Here is a 17,600-nt window from a genome sequence, read left to right on the forward strand (position 1 = left end):
CTCTTAGGCACCTTAAGTGCAGCAGAAATATTTTTGTAACCTTGGCCAGATCTGTGCTTTGCCACAATTCTGTCTCTGAGCTCTTCAGGCAGTTCCTTTGACCTCATGATTCTCATTTGCTCTGACATGCACTGTGAGCTGTAGGGTCTTATATAGACAGGTGTGTGGCTTTCCTAATCACATCCAATCAGTATAATCAAACACAGCTGGACTCAAATGAAGGTGTAGAACCTTATCAGGGATGATCAGAAGAAATGGACAGCACCTAAGTTAAATATGAGTGTCACAGCAAAGGGTCTGAATACTTATGACCATGTGATATTTCAGTTTTTCTTTTTAATAAATCTGCAAAAATGTCAAAAATTCTGGATCACTAGGGAGCTGGAAGGAGTGTGGTTTTACTCCGCAACAACAGATTTATGGTCCAGTTGTATGATGCAGCCCTATATGAGTTTAACTGTGCATTTCATTAATGATGACTGGACTCTGCGAAGCGTCTGCCTCCAAACAGCTTACTTTCCCGACAACCATAAAGGCAAAATAATTGCCCAGGGGCAATTGTTAGGTTATGTTATGTTTTCACTGTTTACAATGGCAGGGCCAGCCATCTTGTATTTTGGCTTTCTTCTCATTGCAGTTTTATCCCAGAAGGTAAAATCAAAACAAAATAAAGTAATATTTGTTTTGAACAATTTCTTTGGTTTGTCATCTGCATATTTATTTTAATTAGGGGGGAAAAAAATCAATTTAAATTGTAAATCGGATTTTTTTGTGAAAAAATCGGATTTTATTTTATGTTATTTTTTTTTTCTTAGGCCATATTGCCCAGCTCTATGACAAGGACTATAATTAAATGTACAATGCAATATTGTTGACGAATAAAACAAGACAAGGTGGTTTACAAAAATAAGAACTATGCTAAAATGTCTCTTCATTTTTGTTGACCAAAACGAGACAAAATGAAATGTTATAACGTTATTTCGACTCGTTTGGTCTCGTTATTATTTTGCAGTGTTTCTGTTTCCTGTGTCTCTCTTCAGGGCCGCATCAGGTTGCACTGCGCAGACACAGGCGACGTCACTTCCTTAAACTCCTCTCATAGCATTATTTAGAAGACGACAACAACAATTAAAGTTAAGTTTGACACAGAGAAAGAGACCGATGGCCAGTCAGCCGGGGTTTGTCATTGGGAGGAAAAGAAGAAACAATATTTGGAAAAACTTTCATTACATAGAAGTGGAAAAGAAAACTGAATGTGTTGTGGAAATAGATGGGGAGAAATACAGCCACAAAATCACACAAAATTTGTATTTGATTTATTCTCGAGTCTTTAAGGTAACAATAATATAATAAGACAACCTTGTTTGAAATGGGTTTGGCTAAAAAAACCTTTGGTTTCGTCTATACTAATAGGTACTTGTACTATATTGACTGGGTTAAATAGAATTGCATTACTAAAAAGACTAAAATACAATTTTCATTGATAAACTAGACTAAATGTCATCAGTTTTCGTTGACTAAAACTAGATTAAAATAGTCATGGATAATTCTTACTAAAATAACTCAAATGCTCAGACTTTTAGTTGACTGAAACTTGCCTAGACTAAAAAGTATGAATGTGACTAAAACTAATAAAAACTAAAATGACAGCGTCACACAAAGACTAGACTAAGACTAAAATTAAAACAGGCTGCCAAAAACAACTGTAGTCAAGTGCAAGTTTCATATATGGGTCATATTCCATTATATTTTTAGAATTTGCTGGCTTCAGTTGGCCTGTGGGCTGTAGTTTGGACACCCCTGTCTTAGAGGAAATTCTTCTGAGACATGGTTAAAGCCTAGTTTAAGAAGAAGTTTGAGCTTCTCATCAGTTTACCACATCATGTGCATTTGATGTGTGCCAGTGTTCACTACGAATGATTCCCCCACATAACCACATACAACCCCAAAGTAGTAAAATTAATTTCAACAGGTAGCGTAGCACCAACAATAACAACATGGATCGCTAACCCGCATCACATCACATCTACTATGTTCTGGGGAATCCAGTGTTGAGCTGATCGTTCACTGGTCGGCTGACATTAAGTTAGACCCAGTCAGGTAAAACAACCAGTCCCTGTACAGGAACATTCCCAACATGCAGTAACCTCAGGCCCTGTATTTTTCTCCACATCCTCTGGTCACAGTGCAGCAGCAGGAGGTAAAATATATCCACAAAACCAACCGCAGTGGAAAAATTCTGCTTTTACAATGGCACCAGTGGATGTCAGGCAAACTCACATGAACACACAACTGCTTGGAAATTATCACCATTCAAGGAAATCCTTAAACTATCACAACTTTATTTTGTAAAAAAATAAAATCTTGCGAGTAAACACAGTTGCTTCTGCATTGAAGTGCTAGAACATGTATACACCAAATTCTTTGAGCTTTAGTTCATGTCTAAGACGATAATTCTCCATTGTAACATTGCATGAGTCAAAACAACAAGCAAAAGCATGCCATGGATTCTTTAAATATATACTTTCCAGCTCACTACAGTGAAACCAAAAAGATCAGTTATTTCAGGAGTCATAACAGTCACAACAGATACTAGTAAAATCACTGGCAAAAAAAAGATTTTTTTTTTTTAAACATTTTTATAATTTTTTCAGGAAATAGTCCTTAAGTGAAAATATCCCCCACTGGGTCCCAGGGTAATAAGGCTCATGTGTGTGTCAGAAATAGAATGGAGTTCTATCTGTGACATGATAAATGAGCTTAAAACATGCTGAGGATGAATTGATCTTAACTGCACCCGTGAATGTGTCTCACCATGTTGTTTTACAGGCAACATTTACAACATACAACAAATCCATTACCAAAAACCTAGAAACACTTTTTAAGAAGCTTGTATGTAGAAAATCTAATGAGTAGGTAGATGTTTTTAGATGTTGCTCAATTTAAACTGATGTTTTGTTGTTTATTGCAGTGCAGGGTTTGACATTAACCATGGCCCATGGTCACAGAAAGTTGCTGTGGCCACCATATATCCCTAGCAGGTTGCTCGCTGTGGCCACCAGGCTTGATCACATTTCTACTTAGAACGAGACCCTGTTTCTCAGAACCCCTGTACTTCACCAATACAACAACAACAACAACAACATCGATCTTTCACAAACATCCTGTTCCGTTTGCACCATTTAGCTCAACATTCTACAAAAACGGCAAACTGGCTGTCGCTGGCTAGGTGCCGTTATGTTGGGGCTGCCGAAGTATAGGTTTACTAAGCCTAATCAAACTTCTAACACGACCACTACAGAAGAACCAGAAGCACATAGACTATGAAAAGATAAAATGGCTACAAACACGTAGGAGTGAATGGAAAGGTAAGGTAAGACTTTATTGATCCCACAATGGGGAAATTCCAGTGTTCCAGCAGCAATAGAGAGCAAACAGCAAAACACCATGAGAACAACTAACACCATAGGGACCTCCGAGAAGCAAATCAGATACCTAAAAAAAGACAAAACTTAGCACTTGAGAGAAATCAAGAACAGGAATATTACTCCCACAATTAATTCCACAATGGGGAAAAACCCTGTATATCAACAGTAGTAGAGACTAAACAACAAGACACCACAAGGCTCTCTGAAAAACAGTTCAAGAATACCCAGAAACAAGACAATACAAGCATTTCAGAGAAATCATGAACAAGATATCGCTGTGATATCGTCTGTGGTCAGAGGGTGGGTCGGAAGTTATATGCATTCCTGGCATTTGCATACAGTATGTCCAGAGTTTTATTGTCCTTTGTGTGGCAATTAACATACTGGGTGAAGTTTGGGAGGATGGCAGAGAGGGGGAGGGTTAAAGTCCCCTGACATGAGGATTAGAGCCTGTGTGTGCTCACATACAGTAGTAGCGTCAGCCGAGGGATTAGTGTAAACCATCACCACAGAATCAGGAGTGTCGGTGAAACACAGAGGGCTGCTCTTCCTGTACACCCGTTGCAGTTCCGTTTGCGCGGTTTAGCTCATCCATCTTGTTGGGAACGGAGTGGACGTTTTCCATAGTAACAGATGGTAAACATGGCTCATACCTCTGTTCTTTTCCCAGCACTTTACGCCAGCTCTACAGCCTTGCCTTTTTCGTCACATCTTCATGGGGATCTTCGGCTGCTCACCATAAGGAAGCCGGACACGGTTGAGGGCAAGCAGCAGATCCCGAGAATAAACAATGGAGCTGCGACACAAGGGGTCCCCCGAGGCAGACTCAAAAAGCTCGCACAAAAGTATAAAACATAATGCAAACACAATAAAACTTGTACTCCTAGTAGCCCAACTCCACAAAGGCTTGCGGAAAAGAAATATAACACAAAAGCAAGGAGAACTTCAGAAAACATGGAAAAAACACAAAAGAGGATAGAGCTGCTGGAACTCGCTGCCACTCATGCAGCGCTATCTTGAAAAGACGAAAAAAACAACAACTGGACTTTAAGTGGCTAGATTATAACACATCTAACAGTGTAATGTAGGCCTACTGCAGTGTACAGTGCCTTGCGAAAGTATTCGGCCCCCTTGAACTTTGCGACCTTTTGCCACATTTCAGGCTTCAAACATAAAGATATAAAACTGTAATTTTTTGTGAAGAATCAACAAGTGGGACACAATCATGAAGTGGAACGAAATTTATTGGATATTTCAAACTTTTTTAACAAATAAAAAACTGAAAAATTGGGCGTGCAAAATTATTCAGCCCCCTTAAGTTAATACTTTGTAGCGCCACCTTTTGCTGCGATTACAGCTGTAAGTCGCTTGGGGTATGTCTCTATCAGTTTTGCACATCGAGAGACTGAAATTTTTGCCCATGCCTCCTTGCAAAACAGCTCGAGCTCAGTGAGGTTGGATGGAGAGCGTTTGTGAACAGCAGCTTTCAGTTCTTTCCACAGATTCTCGATTGGATTCAGGTCTGGACTTTGACTTGGCCATTCTAACACCTAGATATGTTTATTTGTGAACCATTCCATTGTAGATTTTGCTTTATGTCTTGGATCATTGTCTTGTTGGAAGACAAATCTCCGTCCCAGTCTCAGGTCTTTTGCAGACTCCATCAGGTTTCCTTCCAGAATGGTCCTGTATTTGGCTCCATCCATCTTCCCATCAATTTTAACCATCTTCCCTGTCCCTGCTGAAGAAAAGCAGGCCCAAACCATGATGCTGCCACCACCATGTTTGACAGTGGGGATGGTGTGTTCAGGGTGATGAGCTGTGTTGCTTTTACACCAAACATAACGTTTTGCATTGTTGCCAAAAAGTTCGATTTTGGTTTCATCTGACCAGAGCACCTTCTTCCACATGTTTGGTGTGTCTCCCAGGTGGCTTGTGGCAAACTTTAAGGACAGGGAAGATGGTTCAAATTGATGGGAAGATGGATGGAGCCAAATACAGGACCATTCTGGAAGGAAACCTGATGGAGTCTGCAAAAGACCTGAGACTGGGACGGAGATTTGTCTTCCAACAAGACAATGATTCAAAACATAAAGCAAAATCTACAATGGAATGGTTCACAAATAAACATATCCAGGTGTTAGAATGGCCAAGTCAAAGTCCAGACCTGAATCCAATCGAGAATCTGTGGAAAGAACTGAAAACTGCTGTTCACAAACGCTCTCTATCCAACCTCACTGAGCTCGAGCTGTTTTGCAAGGAGGAATGGGCAAAAATTTCCGTCTCTCGATGTGCAAAACTGATAGAGACATACCCCAAGTGACTTACAGCTGTAATCGCAGCAAAAGGTGGCGCTACAAAGTATTAACTTAAGGGGGCTGAATAATTTTGCACGGCCAATTTTTCAGTTTTTTATTTGTTAAAAAAGTTTGACATATCCAATAAATTTCGTTCCACTTCATGATTGTGTCCCACTTGTTGTTGATTCTTCACAAAAAATTACAGTTTTATATCTTTATGTTTGAAGCCTGAAATGTGGCAAAAGGTCGCAAAGTTCAAGGGGGCCGAATACTTTCGCAAGGCACTGTACATAACTTACACTGCTGGGATGCTGGGGAGGAAGGAGGTTGTGTTTATCAGGCACAGGAATGCATGAGGGGTGTGAAATAAGATGTACTGAGAGGATATGTTTTCAAAGAACTTGTTTTCAGTTTAAAAGAAAATAAAAATGTATTTATACTGCCCATATAAGTATTAGTAGAAACCTCTTTTTGTAATGCCTTTATTGCAGATATGACTTACTCAGGCACAATTTTGGGAGGGAGCAAAAGAGAGTGGGTATGAGGCAGAGTCATTGGGGGGCTGCAAAAAATAGACTGAACTAAAATAATATAAACAGCTCAAAAAAAATCATTACGGGCACACAATAATAACAGTATAACACCATCATGTAAACTTCAAGAATATCAATCTGTTCACTGAGGAAGCACAAGTGATTATGAATCAAGTTTCATCTGTTTTAGTGCAAATGAAAGAGACAGCAGGTGCAGTGGAGAGTTAAAAGTAAGACAACCCCCAAAAAGGAAATGGATTTGCATGAGGTGGCCACAGACAAATGCTCTCTCCTTATTCTTCCTGACTGATTAAGTTTTGTGTTTTGCTAGTGTCCTTGTCACTACTGGTAGCATGAGTCAGTACCTGCAGCCCAATCAGGTTGCACAGGTAGTCCAGTTACTCCAAGATGACACCCCCATATGTGCAGTTGCAAGGTTTGCTCTGTCTCCCAGCACAGTCTCAAGAGCATGGAGAAGGTACCAGGAGACTGGCCCTTATGCCAAGAGAGCTGGACAGGGCCGTAGAAGGGCAACAACCCAGGAGCAGGATGGTATCTTCTCTTTTGTGCAAAGAGAAAAAGGAAGAGCTCTACAAAATTACCTCCAGCAGGCTACTACGGGTGTGAATGTTTCTGACCAAACTGTCAAACAGACTTTGAGGGGGGCACAAGGGCCTGACGTCCTCTACTATGACCTGTACTCACAGTCCAGCACTGTGCAGCTTGACAGGCATTTGCTAGAGAATACCGGAATTGGCAGGTCCACCACTGGCACCCTGTTCTCTTCAGAGATGATAGCAGATTCACATTGAGCACATGTGACATACTCTGGAGACACTGTGGTGAGTGTTATGCTGCCTGTAACATCAGTGAGCATGACCAGTTTGGTGGTGGGTCAGCGATGGTCTGGGGAGGCATATCCTTGGAGAGCTGCGCAGACCTCCATGTCATAGCCAATGGTACCCTGACTGCTGTGAGTTACTGGGATGAAGTCAGAGTAACTGTTAGACCTTACACTGGTGCAGTGGGCCCTGGGCTCCTTATGCAGGACAATACCCGGCCTGATGTGGCCAGAATGTGTAGAAAGCTCCTGAATGACGAAGGCCCTGATGCCGTTGACTGGCCTTCACATTTCCCCTGACTGAAATCCAATTGAGCACCTATGGGACATTATGTATTGGTGCATCCAACACCACCAAGTACCACCACAGACTGTCCAGGAGCTCACTGATGCCCTGATGCAGGTCTGGGAGGAGATCCCCCAGGACACCATCCACCGACTCATCAGGTGCATGCTCAGATGTTGCTGGGCATGCATACAGGCACACGGGGGCCAAACACACTTCTGAGTCACATTATGCGTTGCTTTGATAAAATTCATACATTTTGGATGAGTCTGTGATTTCAAGTTTTCAATTTGATTTTCAGTGTGATTTTGAATACAGCCCCCATGGTGTGATTTAAGTGATCCCTTAATTTTTTTTTAGCAGTGTATATATGTTGATAAGTGAACTTTGTAGTTTAAACAAAATTAAATTGCCTTTTTTGCAATGTGTTCACATTTACGTTTGGGCCACCAAAAATGTAGTTTGACCACCAAACTACAGGTCATCAAACCCGTGGGGCCATTGCTTAAAAATATTGGTGTTTATTCTTGCTGTGAATTCTGACATAAAAGCTGTTCTTTTTGTAGATGGCGATGAGGTCACCTAGTTTCTCCTTATAGATGTCAGTCCATCTGAAGTTTACTTTTTCTCTATCTTCATATTGCTTTTCTGCATTCTCTCTTTTATGCTACTGATGCAGCATTTCACTATGCGGCTTTCTGTTTGCCAAAAATAACCTTAGTCATGAGGTTATTTCTGAGTGCTTTGGAATTAAAATGATCAAGACGTTCATCTGCTCCTCCTACCTTTTTCTTAGATGAATTAGATAGGACATCAAATGCAGCACTGGCAGTTTCATTAGCATATACTGTACCTTTTACCTCTTTTTTTGATTGAAAAATTGATAACCAAATGTAGTGTGTGTGATTCAGGCCAGTTGCATGCTGTACCAGATCAAATAAGGGAAGTCTTTTTTAGCAGTGTTATCTTTGATTGTTTATATGAATATTTAACATAAGAGTTGAAATCAGTGATACCTGACAGGAAGTCAGACAATTCATCAGTGAATTGTGCACACTACTTTGGTGGTCTGTAAACTAACTAATAAAGTGCTTGGTGTTTTCACCACAGTACAGAGATATTCAAAAGAATTACAGTAAATTCACCAATGAAATGTCCTTTTAAATAGCACCACCACCACCCCTTTTGACTTTAGAAACACTAGACAAGTTGAAATTTGTTTAGCTCTAGGGCTTCATTAATTAGCTCGAGAGTAAGATTGCTCCCATGTGGGACAGTTACTGAGACTGTGGGGTTGATTGATTTAGATCAGGAGTCGCCAACATTTTTTTACTTGGAGAGCTACTCATGATCCCAGGTTAAGCTTAACTTGTTTTGTGTTTATGATGCTTCCTTAATGTTGTTGAAATATTTGTCAGTTTGTGGTTAAATGATTTTGCATGTTTTCCAGGTTTTGGAGAACTTCTCTGATGCACCCATGACTCCTAAACAAATCCTCCATGTCATCCAGACCAAGGGGCTGAAGGAAATGCGGTCAGACACACACATACACACACCCACAGATATTGTAGAAGTGCTACTGTTAAAAAGGTAAAAGAGATACAATGTTGAAATCGGAGTTGAGGTATGCCATCATCTTCAAATTCACACTGTTGCATCTGTTGGATAAGAATTCTCAACATTTATCCCCATGTCTTTTGTATTTGTCTGGTATTTTAGTAATCAATGAACTGATCAGGCAGATCAACTGAACATGTCAATGTGGTTATAACTGAGGTTTTTTATTTCCTCCAAACATGGACTACTTGGCCTGCTGCTGACTGAACAGGAGGTAGGTTGGAAGACTATAGCCCTTTATTGCATACACATATTACAACTTTTCTGTAACCATGCGGTCATGCTCTTTCATATTAATGTTCAGTGTTGGTGATTCAGTTCAGTTAAATTCAGTTTTATTTGTATAGTGTCAAATCACAACAAAAAGTCCTCCCAAGGCACTTCACATAGAGTTAAGCCCCTTAAGCAAGCTCTTGGTGAAAACTACAGGTACACTGTGTTTCTATTGTTAAGGCAAACACGATCCTGCAACTAACATTGTAGACATGATTTTACTTAAATTATACACTCAAAGACTTTGATGTAGATTCCAGGTGCATCCTGCTGATCTTTTGAAATTATTATTCAAATCAGAATTTTGTTGAATTCATGTCATCAACTTGAGTTACCATAGTAAAATCTGGGGATTTGAGCTCCAAAAAAGAACCTGTGATCAGTAGGCTAATACTGTGTTATACATATGAAACAATGACTTTTCCTATTTTATTTACAAAACATTTCCATATACTCAAGTGAAATTAAAAACACAGTCTAGTCTGCTTTGTGTTTTCAAATATCAAAACAAGACAGACTGGGATTTTTTCCTGAAGAAGTCATCTTTCTTTGAAGGGAAAAAATTAGACCCTATTTAACCCTTATGTGGACTTAGACTGGTGGTAACATTTGTTTTATTTTTCAAGCCATTTTGGCTGTGTTGAATGAATGTAGCTCAAATTTTTTTCAATATTTTATAAACAATCGAAAATGAGAAGCAATAACCCAAACAAAATTGGGCTTTGGGTTCTCATTCAGGTTGTGTATGCAGGTGCACTGCTGCCCAAAAAAATAATGCATCAAAATCAATGTTGCTCACTTTATGGGAGCTGACAGCACACTGATTATTATTAGGCCCAACCAACATTTACTGGTTGAAATGTATTTTTTTGGAAATTTTCATTCCCCCCCCCATAAATAATATGGAGTTATGAAAACATACTGGCCTATAAATGGTTAAAAATTCCAGAAATATAATTCATATTTGATATGTATATTTCAGGCAGAAGTAGTTGGCTAGTTTTAAAGTGGAAGAGAATATGAATTTGACATTTTAGAGCCTTTTATATAAGTGGTTACTTGACTTGGCACTAGATACATATGTGTGACTCTTTTTAAAGGAACCCCTGAGGGTTAAGTGTTATTTGTAGTTTTCTAACTAACTGTGATATAATTTAGCTGCAGCTAGTGAATTCAGCCATCAGTCAATAGCAAATATTTTAGGTAAAAGTAAAAATTAAATATTTTGCACTTTCAAAATTTTGTGAAATGTGAAAATTTTGTGGACTATAGAATCCGGGACAAACCGGCAGCCATTTGAGTAAAGTGGTGGACCAGAGGTCATTTTGATGGACAGGGCCATAAAATCCGCCAATTTAATTTTCATTTTTTGTGGTAGTTTTGATCTGAAAGCTGAGCCTGTGCTCTGCTTCCTCACCGGAGGCTGGACTTTCCAGCTCTACTTCAGCCAATGGCTTGAAGTCGCGCAGCATTTTTCTTGGGAAGTGATTAAAAGTTCCTCTGAAGGTGGGATTTCTTGATCTTGAAACACTCACTTTTATCGAGAGGAATTTGCTGCATGCACACCTTCTGCACCCACCCCTCTGTGACCTGTAGTGGTCACAGATGTGCTCCATGGCCTTGACTCGGTGGCTCTTCAGTGTGCTGTCAGCTCTCATAAAGTGAGGTGCATTCAGTGGGTCTCAGTTGTCCTTCATCCACTGCATCGGTTCCTCTTTTTTTTTTCACCTCGTTTACCAACACTGTAGCAGTTATTGGGCTTTTTAATAGCCTAACTTTAAGTTAGTGTAGATCACCCTCTGTGTTCTAATTAGGGCTGCATGATAAATTGTTTTGCGAGCGTGATTTAGATCCCTATACGATCTCAGTCTCACATGGCAATTCTAATCTGTCAAAATAATGGATGGCCTTCAGATTTTTCAGTCATTATTAAAAGAAATTCTATCAATGACAAAAATATTCGTCTAGCATAGCCTCTAAGGTGCACAAAGAGACGGAGTATCGCATGGAATCTCTTTCTGTAACTGCACTGTCAGTAATGGTTTCAGGGATTTAATGGCAGCTGTCTTTACAGCCCTTTGTTGCTAATAATACATGTAGTAAATGGGCATTGCAAGGTCTGTAATGAATCCACCACTGGTTCCCCACCAGTCAGGGCAAACGGAGGACAAGCGAAAATGTGCTCCAAACTGATGAAGCAAGTATTAAACCGACAGTAGTAAAGGATCTGTCACATTGTATCATGCCCTTCTTATCACAGTCCGATAAAGAATCAAAAAGAAAAGACAATAGGGCAAAGAAATTAGAGATTGAAATGGTAACATTTTGAAAAGATCTTTGGGAATTCTAAAGAAATTCTTTTAGTGTATGGAAATTTTTGGACTTGAAAGATATTAGTTTGACTTCAGTATTTAGTGACACTATTTTTGTTTCCAAATTATAGTTTGAAAACTTTTTTTTAGGGAAAGGAGATGGGGTAAAATTTTTAGTAATGGTTTATCTAATTTTAAGGTGAGCATACCCATTGAGTTTGACAAAATCTGTTTTTGGATATTTTCAGAATGAGAATCTGCTTTATTGGCCAGCTGTTGGACACATGAGGAATTTAACTCTGGTACATCGGCTCTCAATGTGCATGTACATATCCCCATGCAAGGGGCAAGTAAACAGTAAACCAACATAATGCTGTGCAGTATAGCAAAATAAGCAGTATTAACAAGCAACAAACAGTGCAAACAATGTAAAATAAACAGTATAAACAGGCAGTAAACAATGCAGATAAAGGAATGCTCATTGTGAAACAAGATAATTAGGAATAAAAATAGAGTACTTAAAAATAGAGACCTGTATATTCTGTACAATGTATTGCACTGAGGGTTATTGTCCAGTCATACTGTCCTGGGTCAAGTGTTCATCAGAGTGACAGCTTGGGGGAAGAAACTGTCCTTGTGCCTGGTTGTCCTGGCGCACAGTGACCTGTAACGCCATCCAGAGGGGAGGAGTTCGAACAGATTGTCATGTGTGTGAGTGGTCTGCAGTGATCCCCTCTGCCCTCCTTTTGACCTGTGAGGTGTACAGGTCCTCCATGGAGGGCAGGCTTGCACCAGTGACCTTTTCTGCAGTCCTGACTGTCCGCTGAAGTCTGTACTTGTTCTGTTTGGTAGCGGAGCCAAACCAGACAGTGATGGAGGTGCAGAGAACAGATTTGATGATTCCTCTGTAGAACTGTATCAGCAGCTCCTGGGGCAGGTCGAGCTTCCTGCGCCAGCTCAGGAAGTATATCCTCTGTTCTGCCTTCTTGATGATGGTCCTGATGTTGGACATCCACTTCAGGTCCTGGGAGATAGTGGAGCCCAAGAACTTGTAGGACTTTACTGCTGATACAGGGCTGCCAAGTAAGGTGAGGGGGGGTTCATCCTGAAGTCCACTGTCATCTCCACTGTTTTGAGCATGTTCAGCTCCAGGTTGCTGCAACCACACCATAGGGCTAGCTACTCAACTCCCGTCTACAGGCTGACCCGTCATTGTCTCGGATGAGACCAATGACCGTTGTATCATCAGCAAACTTAAGGTGCTTGATAGAGGGGTCCTTCGAGATGCAGTCGATGGTATAGAGTGAAAACAGCAGAGGGGGGGGCACCTGTGCTTATTGTCCAGGTGCTGGATGTGGTTTCCCCCAGCCTCACCTCCTGCTTCCTGTCTGTCAGAAAGCTAGTAATCCACTGACAGGTGGAGTCAGGCACAGTGAGCTGGGTGAGTTTGGAGTAGAGGATGTCCGGGATGATGATGTTGAATGCCAAGCTGAAGTCAACAAAGATGGCCCGTACATAGGTCCCTGGGGAGTCGAGGTGCTGCAGGATGTAATGCAGTGCCATGCTAACTGCATTGTCCACTGACCTGTTTGCCCGGTAGGCGAACTGCAGGGGGTCTACAATGTCCTTCAGGTGGGCCAACACCAGACTTTCAAAGGACTTCATAATTACAAATGTCAGGGCGACAGGTCTGTAGTCGCTCAGTCAACCGATGGAGGGGACTACACACAGCTCCAGTGACCTGTTGAAGATGGGGGACCACCTGATCTGCACACACTTTGAAGCGGGGGGTCACACCCTCTGGACCTGGTACCTTCCTGATACTTTGGTTTTTAAAGAGGCCACGCACATTCATTTCACAGATCGTTAGAGTTGAGGAGCTGGAGGGAAGGGTGGTGATTGTTGGGGGAGCAGCTGCTGGGTCTGAGGTGGGGAGGGTGTGGGTGGAGTGTTTGTCAAACCTGCAGTAGAACACATTCAGGTTGTCTGCTAGTTGACGGTCCTCCACAGTAGGGGGGGATGGTTTGCTATAGCCAGTGATTCTTTTCAGGCTCCTCCACACAGACTAGGAGTTGTTGGCTGAAACCTGGGCTTTCAGCTTTTCAGAGTGGCTCTGATCTCCCTTTTCAGCGTGTTCCTGGCCTGGCTGTACAGAGTCCTGTCCCCATATCTGTATGCTTCTGCTGTGGCACGACGAAGCTGCTTGAGTCTTACTGTGAACCAGGGCTGGTGGTTGTTGTATGTGCAGAAGGACTTTTTGGGCACACACATCCTCACAAAAGCTGATATAAGATGTGACAGTGTCAGTGAGTTCATCCAGGTCTGTAGCTGCAGTCTCAAATACACTCCAGTCTGTGCGGTCAAAGCAGTCCTGTAGCTCTGACTTAGCCTCCTCAGTCCAGCTCTTCACTGTTTTGACCACAGGCTCCACAGCTTTAAGTTTCTGCCTGTAGATTGGAATAAGATGGACCATACAGTGATCAGAGAGTCCAAGGGCTGCACGGGGGAGAGACCGATAGGTGTCTTTTATTGTTGTGTAGCAGTGGTCCAATGCGACTTTTGTCCCCAAAAATTCACGAGGAGAATAGAAGGGTTTGCAGTTGATAAAAAGAGTACGTTTTTGTTACTTGTTCTCTGTAGCACTGTGACATCTGTGCGCGAACCTTCATTTATGTAGAGCAGGGGTGCCTACACTTTTTTGCCTTGCGTGCTACTTTTCAAATGACCAAGTCAAAATGATTGACCTACACTAAAAATACTACGCGTGTGCGTTCGCTCACACACACACACACACACACACACACAAATTATTGATATGAATGAGTCGTAGTTTTTATGAACAGTCTGAAAGTGCCACTCCACATTTCCCTTCTTCGGAATAGTGATGGCAGATTGGTAGATCAAGCAAACGCATTTCGAATATAATGTTGTGGAAAAAAAAGTCCTTCTATTCCGCATGGAATGTTTTCGGTTTCTTGCTTGATTCGGCTCCCCCACTCATTTTATACCGTTTAGTAGACATTAATTCAAAGGCTGACAAGGTAGTTCGCTCACTGGAGTTTTGCAGTAGCTCGTGTGGTTTACTGTACATGCTTGGTGACTCGTGTGTCAGAAAAGACAAGATCTCAGACTGGCTGCCCTGCATGTTGATCAAGTAGCAAATACCATAGGGAAGATAGATGATAGGCTATATGTGAATGATTGTCGCTTTTCCTGTTAGGGGTCGCCACAGCGAATCCTCACACTGACCATTCACATGTTAACATTTGGCACGTGTTTTACGCCGGATACATCATGATCGACGTATTGGGCACCCCTGATGTAGAGACAGATTCCATCTCCTCTCGTTTTCCCATCCATCTCCATTACGCTATCTGCTCTGTACACCTGTAAGCCTGGTACTTGTATCGTGCTGTCTGCGATGAAGTCGCTGAGCCACGTCTCTGTGAAGTATAAAGCAGCAGAGCGTGCAAAGTCAGAGTTAGTCCTGCTGATGAGAAAAATTTCATCCATCTTGTTGACCAGGGAGCGGAGATTTGCTAGGTGGATAGATGGGAGTGGAGCCCAGGTCCCTCTCTGGCATAGCCTCACCAAGGCGCCCGCACTCTTGCCATGCCAGCATTCTTCTTTCACAAAAATCGGAGAAGGGTATTTCGGTGTGAGTTGTTTGATATTTAACAGTTCTTCTCTGATAAAAGTAATCCAGGATGGGTTGCAAAAGACAGAGAAAACAAAGAAAAACAACAAACACGAGAGCGTGAGTAGCCAAGGCTGCCATCGCTGTCGGCGCCATCTTTCCTATCTTTCCATGTATTTTTACCTGATTTATAAGGATAATCTATAGGTAAAATGGAAAACTAAAATACTACCCTTGAAAAGAAGCTACTCATTCCCTCAATAAAGGCTATTACTGGTTATTACTCCTGCAAAGAGTAAGGTCACTATTAATAAGTAGCATAAAAAGATTCAAAACAATTAAAACCAAAGCTGCTGAAGATTACCTTGGCTGCGTGTCAAGGGTGATTGACACTGGCGTATAATTAAACACCACCTGAGGGAGATGTTCAGGCCAGTGGCTCCTCTGTTCCAGTGGGAGGGTACGGAGAATGTTATGAAGGGTTCTATTCAATCTCACACTGACCATTACCCTGGGGCTGATAAGGGCTAGTACGAGTCTTCAGTACCCCATATAGCTGACACAACTGCTGCACCAAAGCGCTCTCAAAACTCCTGCCCTGGTCAGAGTGCAAACACATGGGTACTCCATATCGATAAAGCCACTCCTTTATCAGCACTCTTGCTACATTGGAAGCCTTCTGATCCTTTGTAGGTACAGCCTGAGTAAACGTGGAAAAACACCAGTCATTACCAACACTACCTCAGTACCATCGCTGGAATGCTCCAAAAAAGTGAAATCAGTAGCCAAGATTTGGTTGGGTCTTGCTGCCAGTAGGTGGCCCATAGGTCCTCTGATCTCAGGGTGAGTTGCCTTAACCAAGTTACAACACTCACACTTTTGACACCAGTTCTTTATCTCCCGGTCCATCCCAGGCCAATAACACCTCTGCTTCACCAACTCGGTAGTCTGCTTTATTCCCTGATGGCCATGGTTCTGGTGAAGCTGCTGCAGGACCTCCTCCCCCAAACTTTCTGGCAGAAGGAGCTGCTACACCTCTTCACCCCCATCTGGGTGAAACAGCTAGCGGTACATCAAACCATCCTTCTGCACAATACGGGCCCACTGCCGCAACAATCCACGCACCTGGGCTGTCAGTCTCTCCCTTTAAGCCTGACTGGGCATTCTCTGACTGTCCCAAAAAGAGATAAAGGTGCTAATGGTGGGGTCAGCCTTCTGGAGGGCCTGAAGATCAGGTGTAGTACGAGATGGAAGAGCTATCACTGCCGACTGCTCAGCATATTGGTCCATACACTCTTCTGTAGTCACCTCCCAGGTATTGCAGTCCTTGGGAGAGAGGATTCCATCATTTGCAAGGCTGGAGCCACCAGTTGTCTTGAAAGAGCATCTGCATTCTTAGTAATATTGCCTGGCCGATAACGAATACTGTAATCAAAAGCAGAAAGTTTAGCAACCCATCACTGTTCAGTAGCTCCTAATTTTGCAGTGTCTAGATGACTTAATGGGTTATTATCAGTCCAAATAACACAATTTTGGCCCCACAAATTCTCACAGAATTTTTCAGCCATGGCCCACGTCATGGCCAGAAACCTGGTGACATAACTGCAAGGCTCTCTGCCATGGATCTGGGGCATTCTGTACTGCAGGGAGGTCAAACAATACAGGCCCATGCTGGTTAAAGAGTTCATCATAACTCTGAATAATATTCCTGGGACCTGAGGTCGAAACGATGAGCCTGGTAGGGCTTTAACTATCAGCACACCCTTCCTAGGAATACCTTTGCTTAACACCTCTACATCTGGTTCCGAATAGCTAAGATAAGGGATGCCAAGCCCATTTGCAGCCCTCAAATGCAACCAATGGCAGGGCTGATTTTTATCCTGAAAGTGCTGTTTAAACAAACTTTTCGTTACAGTAGGCACCATCGACCCTGTGTCCAACAAACATTTCACCTGCTAACTAAACCGAGTACCTGGGGGCAGGGAGCAATCAACCTATCCACTTTTGCCCTATCCACCAAGCCATTGCCCTTTGAGCCAGTAGTGTCCCCTCCTACTGGTTGGCTCTGCACACTAGAGGGAGCTAGTTTTCAGTCGGCTGAATACTGGGTTTGGCAGCCACAGTGGAAGGAGCACGGCCAGAATTAGTGGGTGCCTGCAACTTTAACAAGCTATGTGTTCACTGATCAATTTGTTCCTGCTGCTTCTGTAGCATGTCTGCCAATTCAGCAATTTGCGTTACAGTAGGAATAGATGGGCAGTCGGCTAGACCTTTAATTCCAACACTCTGCACAATGGAAAAGGCGGAAGCAGGTTAACCACTACCTGTAGTGTTTGACCTACCCTCATACGCCCACCTGATAGCTTCTGCCCA

The 17,600-nt window shown here is 42.2% G+C and overlaps 1 protein-coding gene across 2 annotated transcripts in view; it reads left to right on the forward strand.

The window, feature by feature from the left end:
* Positions 1–17,600, forward strand: part of asxl1 (ASXL transcriptional regulator 1) — a 66,969-nt gene that overhangs the window by 11,962 nt on the left and 37,407 nt on the right. The window contains exon 2 of one of the 2 annotated variants that reach the window (XM_020609205.1): positions 8,839–8,922. In XM_020609205.1, the coding sequence (XP_020464861.1) occupies positions 8,839–8,922 (84 nt within the window). Of the gene's footprint in view, positions 1–8,838; positions 8,923–8,954; positions 9,220–17,600 lie in introns of those variants that run through there. The other variant, XM_020609206.1, reaches the window with a different exon arrangement.

The sequence above is a fragment of the Monopterus albus genome, unplaced genomic scaffold (genome assembly GCF_001952655.1).
Source record: "Monopterus albus unplaced genomic scaffold, M_albus_1.0 scaffold98.1, whole genome shotgun sequence".
In the NCBI taxonomy this organism is placed as follows: domain Eukaryota; kingdom Metazoa; phylum Chordata; class Actinopteri; order Synbranchiformes; family Synbranchidae; genus Monopterus; species Monopterus albus.